General features: G+C 36.2%; 1 protein-coding gene and 1 long non-coding RNA gene across 4 annotated transcripts; one reads left to right on the plus strand and one right to left on the minus strand.

Annotated features, from left to right (window-relative positions):
- Nucleotides 1-763, minus strand: LOC112175425 (14 kDa proline-rich protein DC2.15). The gene has a single exon (XM_024313099.2). It carries the CDS (start codon nt 660-662, stop codon nt 246-248), a length of 417 nt encoding a protein of 138 aa, XP_024168867.1. The 5' UTR covers nt 663-763; the 3' UTR covers nt 1-245.
- A 12,900-nt stretch (nt 764-13,663) lies between these two features.
- On the plus strand, nt 13,664-16,860 carry LOC112175193. 3 transcript variants are annotated; one of them, XR_005802784.1, is made up of 9 exons: nt 13,664-13,797; nt 14,276-14,313; nt 15,233-15,291; nt 15,387-15,438; nt 15,691-15,768; nt 15,866-15,984; nt 16,172-16,232; nt 16,329-16,414; nt 16,789-16,860. It is a non-coding gene; the product is annotated as an uncharacterized LOC112175193 (long non-coding RNA). The 3 variants fall into 3 exon arrangements; XR_002926340.2 differs by lacking the exon at nt 16,789-16,860 and having other exon boundaries at nt 16,329-16,573; XR_005802785.1 differs by lacking the exon at nt 16,789-16,860 and having other exon boundaries at nt 13,677-13,797; nt 14,280-14,313; nt 16,329-16,573.
- Nucleotides 16,861-17,293: the final 433 nt, after the last annotated feature.

The raw sequence follows: 17,293 nt of genomic DNA on the forward strand, positions 1-17,293 counted from the left end.
TTTCTGTAAAATCACATTTTATTAATTAATATTGCAATATTTTTCACTGGACATGACTAGGATGAAGGCAAGGAGCCTTCAATCCATCAAAACAATACATATAAAGAATTACAAAGTACGAATGTGTAATATTGGACTTTACCAATAAATTAACATCCCAAACCTCTCAGGAGAAACACACACCACGAAACAGTAAGGTCAAATCAAGGAAACTAAAAAGCAAGATCAAGTGCAAGTCACTTCATTCAAGCACATTCGTAGCCAGATGGAACCTTTTTGCCACAGTAGTTCAAGAGCAAGCTCAACGAAACGGGGACGTTAAGGTTGATGCCCAGAACATTAGCCTTAATAGCAGTGCAAAGGCACACAGCGGCATCGAGATCAACGAGACCCTGAATGAGGCTGCAGCAAGGGAACTTTGGTGGACCAACCACAAGGTGCACCAAGCCGTTCAACACGTCAGCGCAAGCTCCCAACTTCAAGGTGTCCTTGGGGCACACGGCCTTAGAGGGCTTGGGCGGTGCAGGGCTTGCGTTTTTTGGGTGGTGGTGGTGCTTCTTAGGCGGTGGTGGGCAAGGAGTGCTTGTGGAGGTGACCAAAGTGAAGAAGAGGAGGTTAAGGGAGAGGAGAAGAGCAGTGGTAGCTAAAGCCTTGGAAGCCATTTGATCTCAAGAAATTAAAGATCGGAGGCTTTTAAGGGTTTAGGAAGATTGAATTGAGTACTGATGGGATGTGTTTGAAGTAAGTATCTAGCTAGGGTTTTTATAGTGTGGAAGGTGAGGTTGGGTTTAACTTTAAACTGATTAATATAATATTGATCTATGACCCATATGGCACATTGGATTGGGAATGATGCCCTATAGCAGCATATACAACCTGGCAGTGTAACATGGAGAACATGATAAGGTTTAGGGATTACCGAGTTTGGATTTTTGTGGGTTAGTTGTCAATTTCATGTACTTATGTCCCTCACTAAAACAACATGTTCAGTATCTAATATTCAGCACCAGTACTCTTGACTGATGATTAGCTTCATATATCTGGTAAATCTCTATATAAATTAAGGAGCAAAACTTGCTCTTGAGTAGAATTAATTGTATGACTGATCCCATAAGCAATCATATAGAGTTTGAAACAATAGACATATTTGTGAGATTAATTAAGCGGAACATGATCATATTGTCACTATCTTGAGATTAAGACTACTGCGTGAGAGTGTAAATAAGGTCCGAATCGACCGACATGTGATACTCGATCTGCATTGGACTGCAACCCTAATTGTCATTTAGCTTGAAAGTGAACCGGAAATCTCGAGCTTGATGGCTGTCTTTTCACCCTAATATAGAATCTAGTACTAGTTGCCAGGTTGTAGTTATACACGAAACCTCATGGGCGCGACAGTCTCGTGGTGAGATTATGGATGAATGAATTTTCCACGATTAACAGTTCTATAAATGGAAAATAATCAACGCTCTATACTACCGGCCTACGTACAGATATTTTCCTCACTTTTACTTGATTAATTTTCTGAAATTATATCAATTTAGGCTGCCATTTCATTATTGGACATAACAACTATGAATTTTGGGATCGGAAATATCTAGGGTATACAAGAATTAACACTAAACCTTAACTTAGAAACACTCAACTACTCTTGCACTCCATAACGACTCCATTTCAGAGACATCCACAAGACCAGTACCAGCAAATCCAGGTGGGATCATTAGTAAAGGAAAATGTTAATTGAACCTTTTCTTATCAGAATCTGCATTATTCCCAATTTCCAAGTGTATCCAGTGAATCAGTGGTGGAGATTAATTGATATTTTACATGATGATGATCATTTTCAAATTAACATGTACTGGCAAGTGGCAACTGGGAACCACCTCCTCATAATATTCTTTCATGAAATGCATCAAACCAAAGTCCATGATCCTAATAATAGGAGGAGGTCCATATATGGGATGATAGGACAAGGCCTAGTTTGGATGCATCTAAGTATATTGGCTACAAAAATTGGATTTAGTTCATGTATGTTAGCAAATGAAGCTATACGTATTGTAATTGTGTGGCTTAGAAGTTGGAATAAACTTTTATTCAACTGTGATCAATATGAACAGCATAACCGTCAACTTTGACTTTCCAGTGCAATCTCCGTCCGTGACCTCGACCTCGTATAATTGATTGGATCGGTTTCACTGAAAACAAAATTATATATAGTCTGCTGCAGAATGGTCCTCAAAACACAAAGAGCTAATGCCATATATGCAGCATTAAACTAATGTTAAGGTGATGAATAGGACGCCTAATACAGCGCTAAAGTTAAGTTTGTTATCTAACTCTCGTGAACTCCCTTAACAATCACGCATTTAAGCCACCGTTTTGTATCACCAGCATCGATTCACTTATGTCTCTGTGTGCACAAACTCTGTTTTGCCTACCGACTAACAGAGAGAACGATTAAAATATGAATCAAGCATCAAGCACATGTACATCGATATATTGCAAATTATCAAATATCAACAAAAACATGGAAATAGTTGGGGTCACGATTACTGTCTTCTGTATTTGTTCATTGTTGAATTCAATCCGATGTGGCAGTAATCTCAATTAGTTATCACTTCTTCACTTGCGTGGAGCTATATAACCCCAACAATAACTTATCTTTCCCTAGAGAATCATAAATGTATTAATAGGTGGACCAGTAGTAATTATGAAGAAATAACAAGAGTATCTAACATTCTAACCTGACCACCTAATCTGAGTAGGGTTTTAGCCAATCCCCCATAGACCCCCTTATACTCTTATGCACACATTCTATGAAGTGGAGATCGTTCACGTTTAGTTTATCAATTGTGGAACACTCATGAGATCGATAATATTGAGCCACATAACTCCAACAATTGCAGCAATGGCCACACAGTTACTATATATGCAGTAGTCACTAGATCTATGCATTGTCGTTCTACACTAAGCCAGTAAGCTCTAGCCTTTAGTACTGAGTTTACTCTTGGGTTTTGATATGGTTAAACGCCTTGACCACTCCGAGCTTTTATTATGTGGTTATTTTAAACAACAAAATAATTTAATTTCCATGATCACTTGAACAGATTCTTTCTGGAGAGGAAACACCAAAACTTTAACAAATGGAGCAACTGATCGGTTGAGTGAAACGACAGGGAAAGCTACAAGCCTACAAGTAACACAACCCCAAATCTCCGGTCGTCCTCCAGCGATCTGAGATTCTGAGAGCTCCTAATGCCTCTACGTCTTCTTGCATTTCCTCTTCACTTTTGGCTGTAAATTTCAGTTTTTTTCTGGCCTCGTCGGATTTTAAGTTTTCTTTCCTAGTATCTTTGGTTTGCGTTTAGTCCCGCCCCTCGGCTTCTGACTAAGAAGGGCTTTGCACCCTTGGGTTTTTCTCGATTGGGCCTGATTTTTTGCCTCTTTACCATCGGGCGTAATGGGAGTTCTTGCGTCCAAAGAAAAAATGTAAATGCGGGATGGGCTTAGTTGCTATGACTACAAATATAGTAGACATATTGGACCAATGCTTGGTCTTTTCGGAGTTGGTAGGTTCGACTGATATATGCAAATTTGAAAATTTTTCTTCCGAAGATTTTGTTCACACATTCCTACAATACTAAATACAAACACCCATTAATTTTTTAACTTAAGAAGTGATCAAGGGCAAGTTTTTTTTTTTTTTCCTTCTTTTAACGAAAAACAGTTTTGTATTTTTTTTTATTTCTTTAACGATGTGTTGGTTTGTATAATTTTTTTTTTGTCATAATTGAAAAGACGAATAATTCCACAATTTTTTTTTACCACATCAATTACTCTTGGTTAGCATAGGCAACAATACCATCACTGTCCCTAAACTAATTCAATAGCAACTTGAAATGAACATGGTTCTTTTGTTTTAGATATGTATGGGATAGTGGAGGAAATTACACTAATCAACCATGAGTCTAGTGCATTCTATATAGATTTTCATCATATCTATAGAATAGTTCCACATAAAATTGTTCTGACTGATGATGTGCGGGAAGATCTTGTGGACAACTACCTATTGCTGCGTTTATCATATAAACGTGCTGGAGTATTGCTTTTTGTCACTGCTCATTCACATGTTTATTTGCATTCAGAATGAGTAAGGCTTCATCAACTGAGGTGTCTTTGTATTCCCTATTTTTTCTCTTTTTATTTTTTATTTTTTTTATAGTACAGTGATAGATCTTGTAAATTGTCAGCTATCTGAGCAAGGAAGTCTATCACTTTACGAGGACAAAGTCAAATTTTGAAAATTTTGATTACAACATTAAATAACTTTTGGCGATATATATTTTAGCGTTTACATTAGAAGAGAAAGTTTTTCCCAAGTTGAAGAGTATTACTGTTTGTAGAGATAAGAAGAGATTTTTTTTTCCTTATGTATGTCTTTATTGGTAATTTGACATGAGTTGACAAAGTCAACTATTATTTGGAAAAAGAGAGAGATCCAAATACCAATATTGGAGGTATGAATAGAAGCTCTTTTTATCTCAATCTTTAACTAGTTTATAAGAACTAGTCTCGATCTGGTGTAGAAAGTTTTTCTAGACCTAACTCAATTAATATCATCTGGAGTAGATTAAAGACTTGTGCATTGACGTTAATAATATCTCATAGTAGTTCATAACTTGGGTCAAGAAAAATACTTGGGTTCTCAACAGTTTAGAATCCCAATTAGAAAAATACTTGGGTTCTCAGCAATTCATAACCCCAATTAGAATAGGTTAGACTCTACTTGGTATTAAGCTACTACTTCCATGGGTGTGTATCTTGTATTGAACGACAACTAAGATTGAAAATCTAAATTTGTAGTGTTAAAGTTCAATCAAAGATGGAGAACCAATACCTCAATTGAGGCTTCCAAAACTCCAATTTGAGAATCTATTAATGCTTTTGTCAATTCCCGCTCAAATGATGAACGTTTGTTGATGTTATTCTAAGTTTGCAAGCTTAGATCCAATCTCAGATATATTCTCTATTTTTAATATGAAATTATGAATGACTCTTTTGGTCATTGTGTCCATCTATGAAATCGCATATTGAGTGTAATTTAAAAAGGATGTGTATAAAGGTTCCTCTTGTTGTGAATTTGGCTCGTTGATATGCCTAAATTGATTAGGATTCAAGGCAAAACCAGATGGGTAAGTGAAGATTAGTGCGCACAGGAATTCTTCTAGTATCCTAATGGGTTTTGGAATAGGAAGAGTTATTCCTATTGATTTAGACCTGGAAAGTAAGTTCTATTCTAGTTAGGAATAGGAAAGCTAGCTCTCTTTCCTTGTTCTAATAGTTTTAGGAATCCTAATGTGATATGTTTGTAACCAGCACCTATAATCTATAAATAGGGCTGCAGGGAGCTCATATAATGTGTCCTCAGATCAGAGAAGAGATCAAAGAGAGATCTCAGAGAGTTCTCAGTTAACATACAAACACAGGGGCAGGGAGAGCCAAGGGTGATAGAGATATCTAGCAAAGAGGTTGGGGATTAGCATAGGGATTTCAATAAGTACTTGTAATCAAGTTGTTATTCTCCATAGTGCTAGTGATTCTCAAGAGAGATCACACAGAGGATGTAGACAAAGTTTTTTGTCGAACCTCTATAAAATTCTGTGTTCGTGTGCTGTGGTTTTCTGCTGTGATATTTTGCATCATCATCCTATTATTGTTTGCACAGTCATAAGCCTATAAAGAGAAACAAGGTTCTGGGTAAAGGTGCATATTTACTACACCTCTCTCTCGAAAACTCTAGGTGGCCAAAAGTCTCCAGTTGCAGTGTATGCCCGGTCCGACTGTACACCCTCGCGGCGGGGGCGTCGGACAGGCTAGAAGGTCCTTGTGGCCGGGATTTCATGGTCCAGTTGGGGAGAAGGCTGCAGGATGGAGACGTTGGTGTTTGGAGGATTTAATGGTGAAGGGCAGCGGCGGGTTAATGGATGGAAGTCGGGGCTGATGTCGCCTGACCATAGGACGGAGTGCAGACGTTTTGCAGCGGTGTGGTGGGATCAGAGATCGCCTGAGGGTAGGGACCGGACGACGGCGTCGCTACGATTCTCTGGTGGCGGATCAGATCGGTTGGACTTGATCCTATCAGATCGGATCAATCACTTGGTGGGATGTTCTGGCTCCGATCTCTGGAGGGGTGGGGTGGCTAGCCGGAAGGTGGATGGTGGTGCTGCTGCAGGTGGATGGTCGATAGGGCAGGCGTCGACCTGTTGTCCGTTTTGCACCGGAACTCGACTTGGGCCGGTTGAACGTTGGGTCTGGGCTTTGACCATCTTGTTGGTCTGGGCTTTGACCCTTAATCCAAATTATTTTTTTGTTTTGCTTAATTATTATTTACTTTTAGTATGCTATGGCTCTATGCCGGAAATAATTCCCTACCACTCTTGGTTAGGGTGAAATGGGCTTTATCCCGGTATGCACACTCTGTGTGCCTTGTCTGGCCCAGCGAGGCGACTAGCTATTTGCTTGATCAAATGGACGCAAGCTCCTAGTGGCAGGATGAAATTGAGTGTCGCATGATTTATTTCCGTGCAGCAACATAGTGGGAAAGCTGTACTATTTCTAATGATGCTTCTTCGTGATAGAGTTATCTTTCCGGTATGTCACTGCTATATCAAAGCAAATGGAGTAGACATTCGTACACTCTTTGCTAATTGGTGCTTGTTAGAATACATAGGTTTTATGGAGAATCCTGGTATTATTTCAGGATGCTCTCTCTATGCTTATTCTGCAATTCGGGATTCAGGCTCTATGTCGCCCCCTTGTATTCTGCAATTCATTAATCAAGGCTTGAGGGCAGACGCACCAGCTCCATTTAAAAAAAAAGGATGTGTATTTAGTATTTAGAGGTGTGTGAATAAAATTTTCCTTTTTCTTTTGTTGGAAGAAAAAAAAAAGGGTAGTTCTAGTTAGATCTCCAAATTTGATATTTGGACCTCCAACTTTTTTTAATTATTAATAGACTTTGTCTAGTTATATAAAAAGACAAATAAGGACAAATAGAGACAAATAGAAAAATAAATAAATAAATACTCTTCTTACATCCGCCAACCAAATATAACATTCAATTAAATTTTTTTTTTCCCGAAATTTCCTTATATTATCTATATAGTTTTATAATTTACCTAAAACAATTAAGTAAAAATAATAATTTCTATACATGACCTATCATTTAATACAAAAGTACATTAAAAACACACACTTTGTGTGTGGGTTTAATTTTTAAAAGAAAAACAAAAAACAAAATAATCATTGGAGAAACGTGGGGAGTTTTAGAATTTGTATTTTTTCCCCTCCTCTTTTGCTGTGGAACTATGGAAGTGGGAAGTTATAAAGAGAGATTTTAGAGGGAAATAAATTAAAATTTTATTCTATTATTTTGTTTATTACAATTATGACCTCCATTTATTAAAAATTATTTTTAAATAATCTATGGTCTAAGGATTAAGTCGTCTTTTCACGTCCACTTTGGTTAACAAAGCCTCTTCTCTTAATAATAGTATAGATTAATTGAAGGGTTAATTCCTGTTTACCCAGAAAATCACATGTATTTTGCCCACTTGCACCAACAAGTTTGTATTGTGCCCATTTACACAAATTTTAGAGGAAAAGACCAATAGGGGTAGTATTTTCTAAACTAGTGTCTATTATATCCTATGCTAACCTTTGGGGTTTAACCTTTGCTTTTTCTTAGAAAACCTGTTCAAACTCTTGAAAAAAAACAAAACTAGCCTTCAACATGCCCAAGTTTTTCACCTAACTGCTCCCTGCCTAGCGATTACTTTAACAGGCAGAATCACTGCTGCTTGTTTCTATCTTAAATTGACGCAATTTTTTCTAAGAAACAAAAAGTTCAAGCCTAAAAATAGTACAGGAATAGAGGCAGAAACAGATATAAACATTTTTAAACATCAAACTAAAATAAAATGACAAGGTGGATGAGCAATCTGAAATTATTTATTCAAACATAATTACAAACTAAAATTCAGAGCCTCATTCTCAGGTAAACAGCTTACAGATACTTACTTGTAGTGGCAGCACACTATTTCACATTAGACAGGAAGGAAAGAGCACACTGTTACTATGGCTTTCTTACTTCTTGAGAGATTATGATATAGAAGTTTTCGAATGACTTACAATGAAACCTAAAGCTCCTTATATAGGGAGCGGAACTCAAACTGAAATTCAAAACATAAAAATGAACATAACAACTTCGTGATTTCCTGCTTTCCTGAGTGCTCCTGTTGGTGGAGGTCGGACGGGGAAAAGCAGATTCCTTTAGGTGAAATATTTTTCACCTATCTTTTTTGAAAAGCAAGAGTAGCTTTTGGGAAAAGTCCAAAAGTACTTTCGATGCTTTCTACACCTGCTGCTTCATATGTTATCATCTGTTTCTGAGTTATGGCCAAGGAAAAATGAGTTGTTATCTGCCTGGCCCATGCGAGTGGTTGTTGCATTATCTTCGACATCTGTATCAACATACATCTTGTAGTGGTTGTCTATTTCAAGCTTTTCAAACCACTGTAAGCATGCCAGTGTCGAATCTATCTCCTTTCTTGTGAGAGATAGGAAAATGTCACTGCTGATGACGTCAGAATGATCGTAAGCAGTGATAATTGTCTTTTCTCCTGCTGCCAGGAAGGTATTCTTTGTATCTTCAGAGATGATCTTCTTGATATATTCCAGAGACATGGTCTTCATCCATGGAATGCTTGAATTAGGCTGGCCATTATATCCAACACAGGCGGGCTGAAGATATCTCCTTTGAATAATTCTTACATAATGATATGGAGAAATTAACTTCACCATTTGTCTTTTTTATCCATTCTGGTGGAGTAGATCTGAACTTTAGTCTCAACATACAATCATTTTTGACTGTGTTGACAATGATAGGGGGTAGTCCCTTAAGATCATCATTTGTTTTAGTCCATAGATTATGGACAAAACCATTTTCAACAAGCCAAAGCTTATGTTCTTGAGAATGTTCACTCTGAACATTGACTAGATATCTTCCAACATAAGGTCCTGCAATAATGAAGAGAGTTGGAGGCATATGTGCCTCAGAATTATGACTTCCTATCAAATTATGGAACTCGAACCAGTCTGATTCTGTTAATGCTATGATAGGAACTCTAGCACTTTCTGGATCTTCAAGAAAATGAATTTTTTTTTATTTCTATCAACACTCTGCTATGTATGAACTTCTTCAAACTGTGGCCTGCCATTTTCATGGAGCTCTTCTGCTAAGGCAAACAGAGCTAGGAACATTATGCCACTGTTTCTTTCTTGAAAGGTAAATAAGATGTTGTCTAAGATTGCCTTCTGGTGGTACACAAGTCTCCTGCCAGTTCAGAATACAGGAGTATCAAACACTTGAAGTTCATAGTTAAAGACATTTATTACTCCAGTCGGAGTAGGTTTGCTTTTTGGCAAAGCAACATCCTTCAACGGTCTTGATGAGCCTTTACCGTCTGCCGTTTGAGACGGGCTAGCCAATCCTTTACCCTGGGATTGATCAGTTGTGGCTAGTCCTTTTGGACCTAGCAAGAATCTTTTGAGGATTTTTTATTTAGGGTCCTCAGTGGGTTCATGTTCTTTCCCAAAACTTCTACTTCTGGGGTTGCGACCTTCGTCGTCCTCTTTACGGCTGAACATCGCTATTTCCTTGGTTAGGGCGTCTGGAAGATAGTTCTTGTTTCCTGCAATCAACTCAACAATATAATCATATTGGTTAAGAAATAATTGCTAGTTGGCTAATCTTCCTCTATCAGCAGCTTTATCAAGTTTAAAATTTTTGAAATTCTTTACTCTAGCACAATCGGTGCGGAAAGTAAATGGTTTTCCAAGTAAAGCTGGAGACTTTAAAATTGTTTCCTTGACAGCCAATATTTCTTTTTCCCCTGTGGGATAATTCAGTTCTGCAGGGCTGAACTTGCCACTACAAAATTTACAGATTTTTTCAATGTTAGTTCCAGACGTTTTTGCCAGGACTACACCGGACCAGTAATTATCACTCACATCTGTTTGGATGATAATTTCATCATTTTCCTCTGGTTGCTGTAGAGGAGGGAGGTTTTTGCAGAGATTTTTTATCTGCTTCACAATTTTTTCATCATCTGTAGTGAAGTTCCATTTTCTCTTGGAACTTATCTTAGGAGATAACATTGCTGTTAGTCCTGAAATCTTGGGAATGAAATCTCTCCCATAATTTATGACTCCTAAGAATCTCTCTAGACTCTTGGCATCAGGAATTCTATCTGGGAATTTCCAGATCTTCTCAAGGATGTGATGTTGGAGTTTTATTACTCCATTCTTGATGTTTATTCCTAAGAAATCGACTTCATAGAGGATAAAGAAGATTTTCTTTTCTCCTAGGATAATTCCATGCTGAACTATCAGCTTTACAACCTCGTGGAGGTGTTTCATGTGTTCTTCTCTGTTTTTAGAGAAGACGAGGATTTCATCAATGTAGATGATGCAGAACTCCGCAAGATGTTTGAAGATGTTGTCCATCTTTCTTTGGAAGATTGAGGGAGCTTGCTTTAGACCAAAAGGCATTACTAACCATTCGTAATGGCCTTGTGGTGTTCCAAATGCAGTGAGAGGGACACTCTCAGGATGCATCTTGACTTGCCAAAAACCCGACTTTGCATCGAATTTTGAAAAGACCTTATCTCCTCTGAGCTGATTGATCAGTACTCTTACTTGAGCAATTTGATAACCATCTTTGACAGTCTTCTTGTTGACATCTCTGTAGTCAATCACCATTCTAGCTTTTCCTTTGAGGTTTTCTGCATGATTTCTCACTTCGAATGCTGGAGCATGATGAGGGCTAGCGGATGGTTGAATTAATCTCTTGTTCAGGAGATCTTCAATATCTTTTCTGAATTCTTTCTGATCTTCCTATTTGTACTGAAGAATAGCTTTGACATGACAGATGACATTCATATCATGTAATCTTAATTCACAGACCACTGGGTCTTTTTCCCAAAATTTCTGAGGGTCTACATCGATGTTCTGCTCGAGTAGTTTCTTGATTTTGTCAAGAGTGGGAAGTTTATGAGACTCAAGCTTATTCTGAAAGTGCTTGAGGTTATGCTCATGAATGAAACTAGCTTCTTCACACTAGGCCAATAACCTCAATATACAACACTTTTTACACAACGAAAAAAAAAAAAATGTTGTGTGATGATAGAAAGTCAATCATACAACACGATTAAGAACCTTACGTTGTATAAGGCCATAAAAATTTTGAAGTTTTTATGTAGAAGGTGATTGTACAACACTGATAAGAATATTTTGTTGTGTGAATGATAAAAAAAATTATTAATTTCAGTTTACCCCCCTGAAGTTTGGGGGTGTCATCATTTCACCCCCTTTACTTTCAATTTTGAATTTTTACCCCCTAAACTTTCCAATTTCAATCAGCCGTGTCCAATTTCTACTATTCCGTCCAAATTGGACGTTAAATTTGACTTTTGAGGGCTAAAATGGTCATTTCAACATAAAATTTTTTTAAAAAAATAAAATAAATTTTTTTTTTTTTTATTTATTTATTTTTTTTTTTTGTCTTCAACCTATACACCACAAGTTATAATAGGTTTATAAAAACAAAAAAAATACTCTAGATAGTTGAAAGTCGCTCGCTGGTCTACGATATTTGTGATATATCTCTGATAAAGTGAAAAATTTTAGGAGGATATATCCTCAATAAAGTGAAGAAATATTTGTAAAAAATAATTTTACACTTTATCTGTAAATAAATATCTGTATATCCCTAATAAAGTGAAGAAATATCTATGTAAAATCATTTTTGGTCCACGATATTTGTGATATATCTCCAATAAATTGAAGAATTTTATGATATATCCCCAATAAAGTGAAGAAATATCTGTAAAAAATGATTTTACACTTTATCTGTAAATATCTATATATCCCCAATAAAGTGAAGAAATATTTGTGTAAAATCATTTTTTACAGATATTTATTTACAGATAAAGTGTAAAATTATTTTTTTACGGATATTTCTTCACTTTATTGGGGATATATCCTAAATTCTTCAATTTATCGGAGATATGTCACAAATATCGTAGACCAGCGAGCGGCTTTCAACTACCTAGAGTATTTTTTTTGTTTTTATAAACCTATTATAACTTGTGGTGTATAGGTTGAAGACAAAATAATATAAAAAAATAAAAAATAAATAAATAAAACGAAGAAACAGAATTTTTTTTTTTTAAAAAAAAAACTATAAAAAAAAAAACCTAAAAAACAGAATTATTTTTTTATTTTATTAATTTTTTAATGTTGAAATGACCATTTTAGCCCTCAAAAGTTAAACTTAACGTCCAATTTGGACGGAATAGTAGAAATTGGACACGGCTGATTGAAATTGGAAAGTTTAGGCGGTAAAAATTCAAAATTGAAAGTATAGGGGGTGAAATGATGACACCCATAAATCTCAGGGGAGTAAACTGAAATTAATCCTAAAAAAAAAGAGCGGCAGATTTCCCTCATAGCTTGACACAAATTTGGGTCCAAATATGGACTACATTGTACAACACCATAGTTATATCTGTTGTGTGATACTAGCTTGCAAATTATCATACAACAGCTTTTGACTTTGTGTTGCATGATCAAATCATATATTATTGGCAATTTTGGATACGCCCCCAAATGCTACTCATTCCCCCCCAAAACCTACAATTTTGGAAAACATATATGTCATGATTTAAGGGATCCTACAACATAAAAACTTTATTTGTGTTGTCTGAATGAAACATGTTTATCCTAGTGCCAAACCATTGCACATAGCGCGGGAACTTTCCCTCTTTGGAACCTAACCTGAAATTTAAGTTGTACATGATCAGACAACATATTGTGATGTGTTTGTTGTCTGATGCATTAATTAAAAAAAAAAAAAGACATAAGAGTGTTGGAGTGACAAATTAACTAGGGTTTTGACTTCGTGTAGAACCGAAACACTTGGACAAAATAACTTTCTACCTCTCTAGCTTAGAGATAACCAAAGACCAAAAACCTTACCAGCACCCCGCAACGTCTCACCTTCGGCCTCGTCTTCGACTCCATCCACTATGACGCTCTCTCTGATTTCTTAAGATCTCTACATCTCTCTCTCTCTCTCTCTCTCTCTCTCTCTCTCTCTCTCTCTCTCTCTCAATTAAGCGACTCTGCTTTCAATTTCTTGAAATATTCTTTGAGCCCGAGTCTAGGGTTTCGAGCTTTCTTCACAGATTTAGGTTTTTTTCCTTTCATATTGTGGTTTTCTGTTTTTGGTGAGGACATCTTGAACCCAGATCTAGATCTTGTATCAGTAGCGTTTCGTTGCTTATATGGTTTCTGGGTCCAATTGTGGTTTGGGTTTTCAAATTTTGACGTTAGATTTGTGCAAGATTTTAACAAATCTGAAATTGAAAGTTGGTTTATGTAAAAATTAGGATTATAATTTTGTATTCTAGTTATAATTTGTTTGGGCTCATAATCTTGTAAACTAAGGGTTGTTTAGATTTTTGGCTTCTGAAATTTGAAAAGAATTTTGCAGGATTAACGTCGGGGAAAGATGCAAGGGGCTTTTGGCTTGGAAGACCACAACAGCTAACAAATATAAGGACAAGGATATTTAGAAAGACTTTTCTTCTTGTCCACATAATCAGGTGGTTTGGAGGCTCCTTTGTGCCGAGTTTTGTGACTTCTCTACTTCTCCTTTGGTTGTTTGCTAATGTAAGTGTATGTTTTTTGTTTTATTGCTAATATAGTTGTCATATATGGCTTGTGTCTACAAAAATGTAAATTTTGTTTTCATTAATGCATTTTGTGAATTTGTACCTCTATCTTGATATTTTTGTTCTTGCAAGATTGCATATGTGAATCCATTCAGTGTCATGTAGAGCAGTGTTGATGCTTGCACCTTGCTAGTTACAATACACCTTTCCTTTGGAAATATTTTCATGAATCTTTCTCTTATTCTTCCATGTCTAAAAATGCACCAAATTATTGCTTTCACTGAACCCATTCTACACTACAGATTGGGATAGAGTCTTAGTTGCATTGAAAAATTACAGATCGATCCTATTCTTAGTTGTATTGGACCATTACATTAATCTTTTTTATCGGTTTTACAATAGGTCATACTAAGAGGTAGCACCTCTGCAAGTCATAATTGTTTCTGACTAAAGCTAGGTGATGATTTTGATCCTAGGTAGGCCAGTTTCGCGTTCATCTCATACCAAAATTCAGGTATTTCACTCTTTTACCTAGTTGTTGGTTTTAGCACATACAAAGTTCTACCACGGTGTGATCTGAAAACTCAAACTGACATTTGACATTTTGGCATCCTAATTTCACAGCAGATCATAATTAATCATTTCTCAATTGACCTTAAAACTGAAAGCAAATTTCATAAAGCCAAACAGTTTTGTTCTTTCACCTCAACTTTAATTAAAGCCAAGATTTTCCATTCAGTTTTTGTCCTCTGATTTGATGGAAGGATACTAGAAGGTTACACACACACACTCTGATTCCATAATTATGTTAGATTGGAAAGTTTCTATTACTCAATAAACTAGATTACATTCCAAGCCAAACTTAAATAGCAATGCCTACGTACTTGCAATGTAGGAAAACTGCTAACTGTATTTTTCAAAAACTTTCATAAGAGCAACATTATTCTAGTATATATTTGTGTATAAAAGGAAAGCAGAATCTGGTTTCACAATCCATTTTTTGTCTAATCAGTTTTGCCTTTTCTTTGTGTTATGATTGCATAAAATCCATGTTCTTCCTCAACCCAAAATTTACATCTCAGCATAAATATTTACACACATGAAAGAGTGTTCTGTATAGCATGTCTTTTATACATAACTTTTTTGCAATATGTTCATAGTGCTTTCCAATCCAGAAAATCAATTGGCTTTATGTTCATAGTTGTCTTATGAACTCACTGTTCTTGGAACTTGATTGGGATTTTACTTTGCAATTTTCTGGTTGTTCTCAATTTTTATTTGTTTAATTCTAAATTTACCTGGTGTGACTATATATCCAGGTATACTCCTATATCAGGTCCAGATTCCAAGGGATATTTTGACTTATTAATTAAGGTGCTGTCAAGGCATGACTATATTTCATGTTTCTTTCCTTTTATCGAAACTGTATATAGGTGTATCCAGAAGGGAAAATGAGCCAGCATTTTGCAAGCTTAAAACCAGGAGATGTAGTGTAAGTGAAGGGGTAACCTATATTTACCAGTGGCAATGATAGGTAGAGGATACACTCTTAAGTTATCTTATAATGAGGTGTATCTTTTCTTGCAGACCCATTGAATAACTGAGATATGTTTCCAACATGAAGAAGCATATTGGCATGGTAAGAGCATCTGTTGATTGTTATTACTACTTGTTGATTGTCATTTGTTGATTGTTATTACTACTTGTGAACATATGGTTTTTGAACCAGATTATGAGAAAGGCATATCCTGCTTTTTAATTGCTATTGTCCAATTATCATTTCCTTTTTAATGACCAAAAGGATATCCATCTCTTGACTACTTATAAAGGTTATGATGATCCAATCTATATGGTCACCTCTCTCAAGTGTAATTTCTTTTCTTTCATCCAGATTGCAGGTGGTTCTGGTATTACTCCAATGCTTCAGGTCATTGACGCTACACTAAAAAATCTTGATGACACAACCAAGGTGAGTCTAACTGGTATTTCACTATCTCTTCTTTTTGGTAGTCATTTTTGTGTTCAATCGGACCACTTTTGGTAATTGTGGGGGTCTTGGTGTTTAGGGCCAGCGATAAGTGTCAAAAGGAGAAGAGGAAGCATGCACTTATCATGCATTTTCAAAGGAGCAAGCGAGTGCACTAGTGTTGCCCACTGCCACATTTGTCAATTCGTCCTAAGAAATGTATTAGTTTCATAAGATTTTGATGTTCAAGTAGATAGGGCATGTACTAGAATGCTTTTCTTATTTTAATGTTGGCTTGGATGATTGGGAAATGCTCTCTTTTTACATCTGAAGTTTAAAGTATGGGTTGGATTACTCATTTGATGGTTTTGCAATGTTTTCTTTCTAATTGATCACTATTCATTAGGTCAAAATGGAGCTCTAGTAATGCACAAAATGCAGGCAATGAAGACCTGGTGGTAGCCAAAGTAAGTACTTTCTGTTGCACCTAGTTGTGAAGTGTGGTGTTTGTTTGGTTTTTGACTGCTCATTCTGTGGTGTTTACTTCGTTGTGCGTGTTGCAGGGGACTTATGAGAAGGGAACAAGGGATGATATTGAAGAGTTCATATATAAATTGTTGGACATAAACGGCGATGGTGTTTTGGGGAGGTAAATCCTACATAAGGACAATGATAGGATGTTGTTTACGTTTATGGAAGTGCATGCTTATAACGTTTACATTCATATATGTTTTGCACTATAAAAGTAACGGCATTGATTAGTACAATTAATGTTGTTAGATTTTGTTGCTAGTGTATTAGTTTCAGAGTGGGATACGTCTACAGTTTCGTGAAGTAGAAATATCTATATGGTCATTGTGATGATTTAGACTTACAAGTTGGCATTCTAAGATATACATTTGGTATTTGCTATTGTGGGCTACAGAAATAAGGAACAATTTGGTGATTGCTTGTTATAATTTGTCAGTCTTAAGAAAGATAAATATATTTTGTTTATCTGTTCAATTTGTTTGTTTCCAATAGGTTACTGGGATATATCGGGCTTTGAGCGTAAGAGTTGGACCAACACAGAGAACTGCAAAATCATTATTCAAGGCATACTTCTATCTTTTACTCCGTTAAAGGTCAAGCTCTTGTCATTGAGGTGGCTGCCTATAATGCATACAGTGATCTTTTTCTTTTGATTGCAGACTTACATTGATTGTCTGCATATAAAAAAGTCTAACAAGTCTAGAATGCTGGCAGAGGCGCAGAGGGAAGTTGAGAATTCCTTGGGTGGAAATTCAGAAGAGATTCTTTTTTATGAAAAGAGGGTGCATACTTTTCTTGTACCAAGGATAGATGAGGTTGTTGGTGTTTATCTGTACTTATCTATTTTGTATCTTAATGGCAGAAACCCTTTGTATCTGCTGGTCATCTTCGTTGGCTTTTTACTCTTTAAAGCACTATAGCTTTAATTAGTTTGAATTATTCCTTCATAACCTTGAATTTTGCTTATTCTGTTTGCAGGTTTGGGAATATCTAGTGA

Source organism: Rosa chinensis, chromosome 7 (assembly GCF_002994745.2).
Source record: "Rosa chinensis cultivar Old Blush chromosome 7, RchiOBHm-V2, whole genome shotgun sequence".
Taxonomy (NCBI): domain Eukaryota; kingdom Viridiplantae; phylum Streptophyta; class Magnoliopsida; order Rosales; family Rosaceae; genus Rosa; species Rosa chinensis.

Bases quoted from the DNA above. Each gene is read 5' to 3' on its own strand.
- LOC112175425 (XM_024313099.2), bottom strand. From the start codon at position 662: ATGGCTTCCAAGGCTTTAGCTACCACTGCTCTTCTCCTCTCCCTTAAC.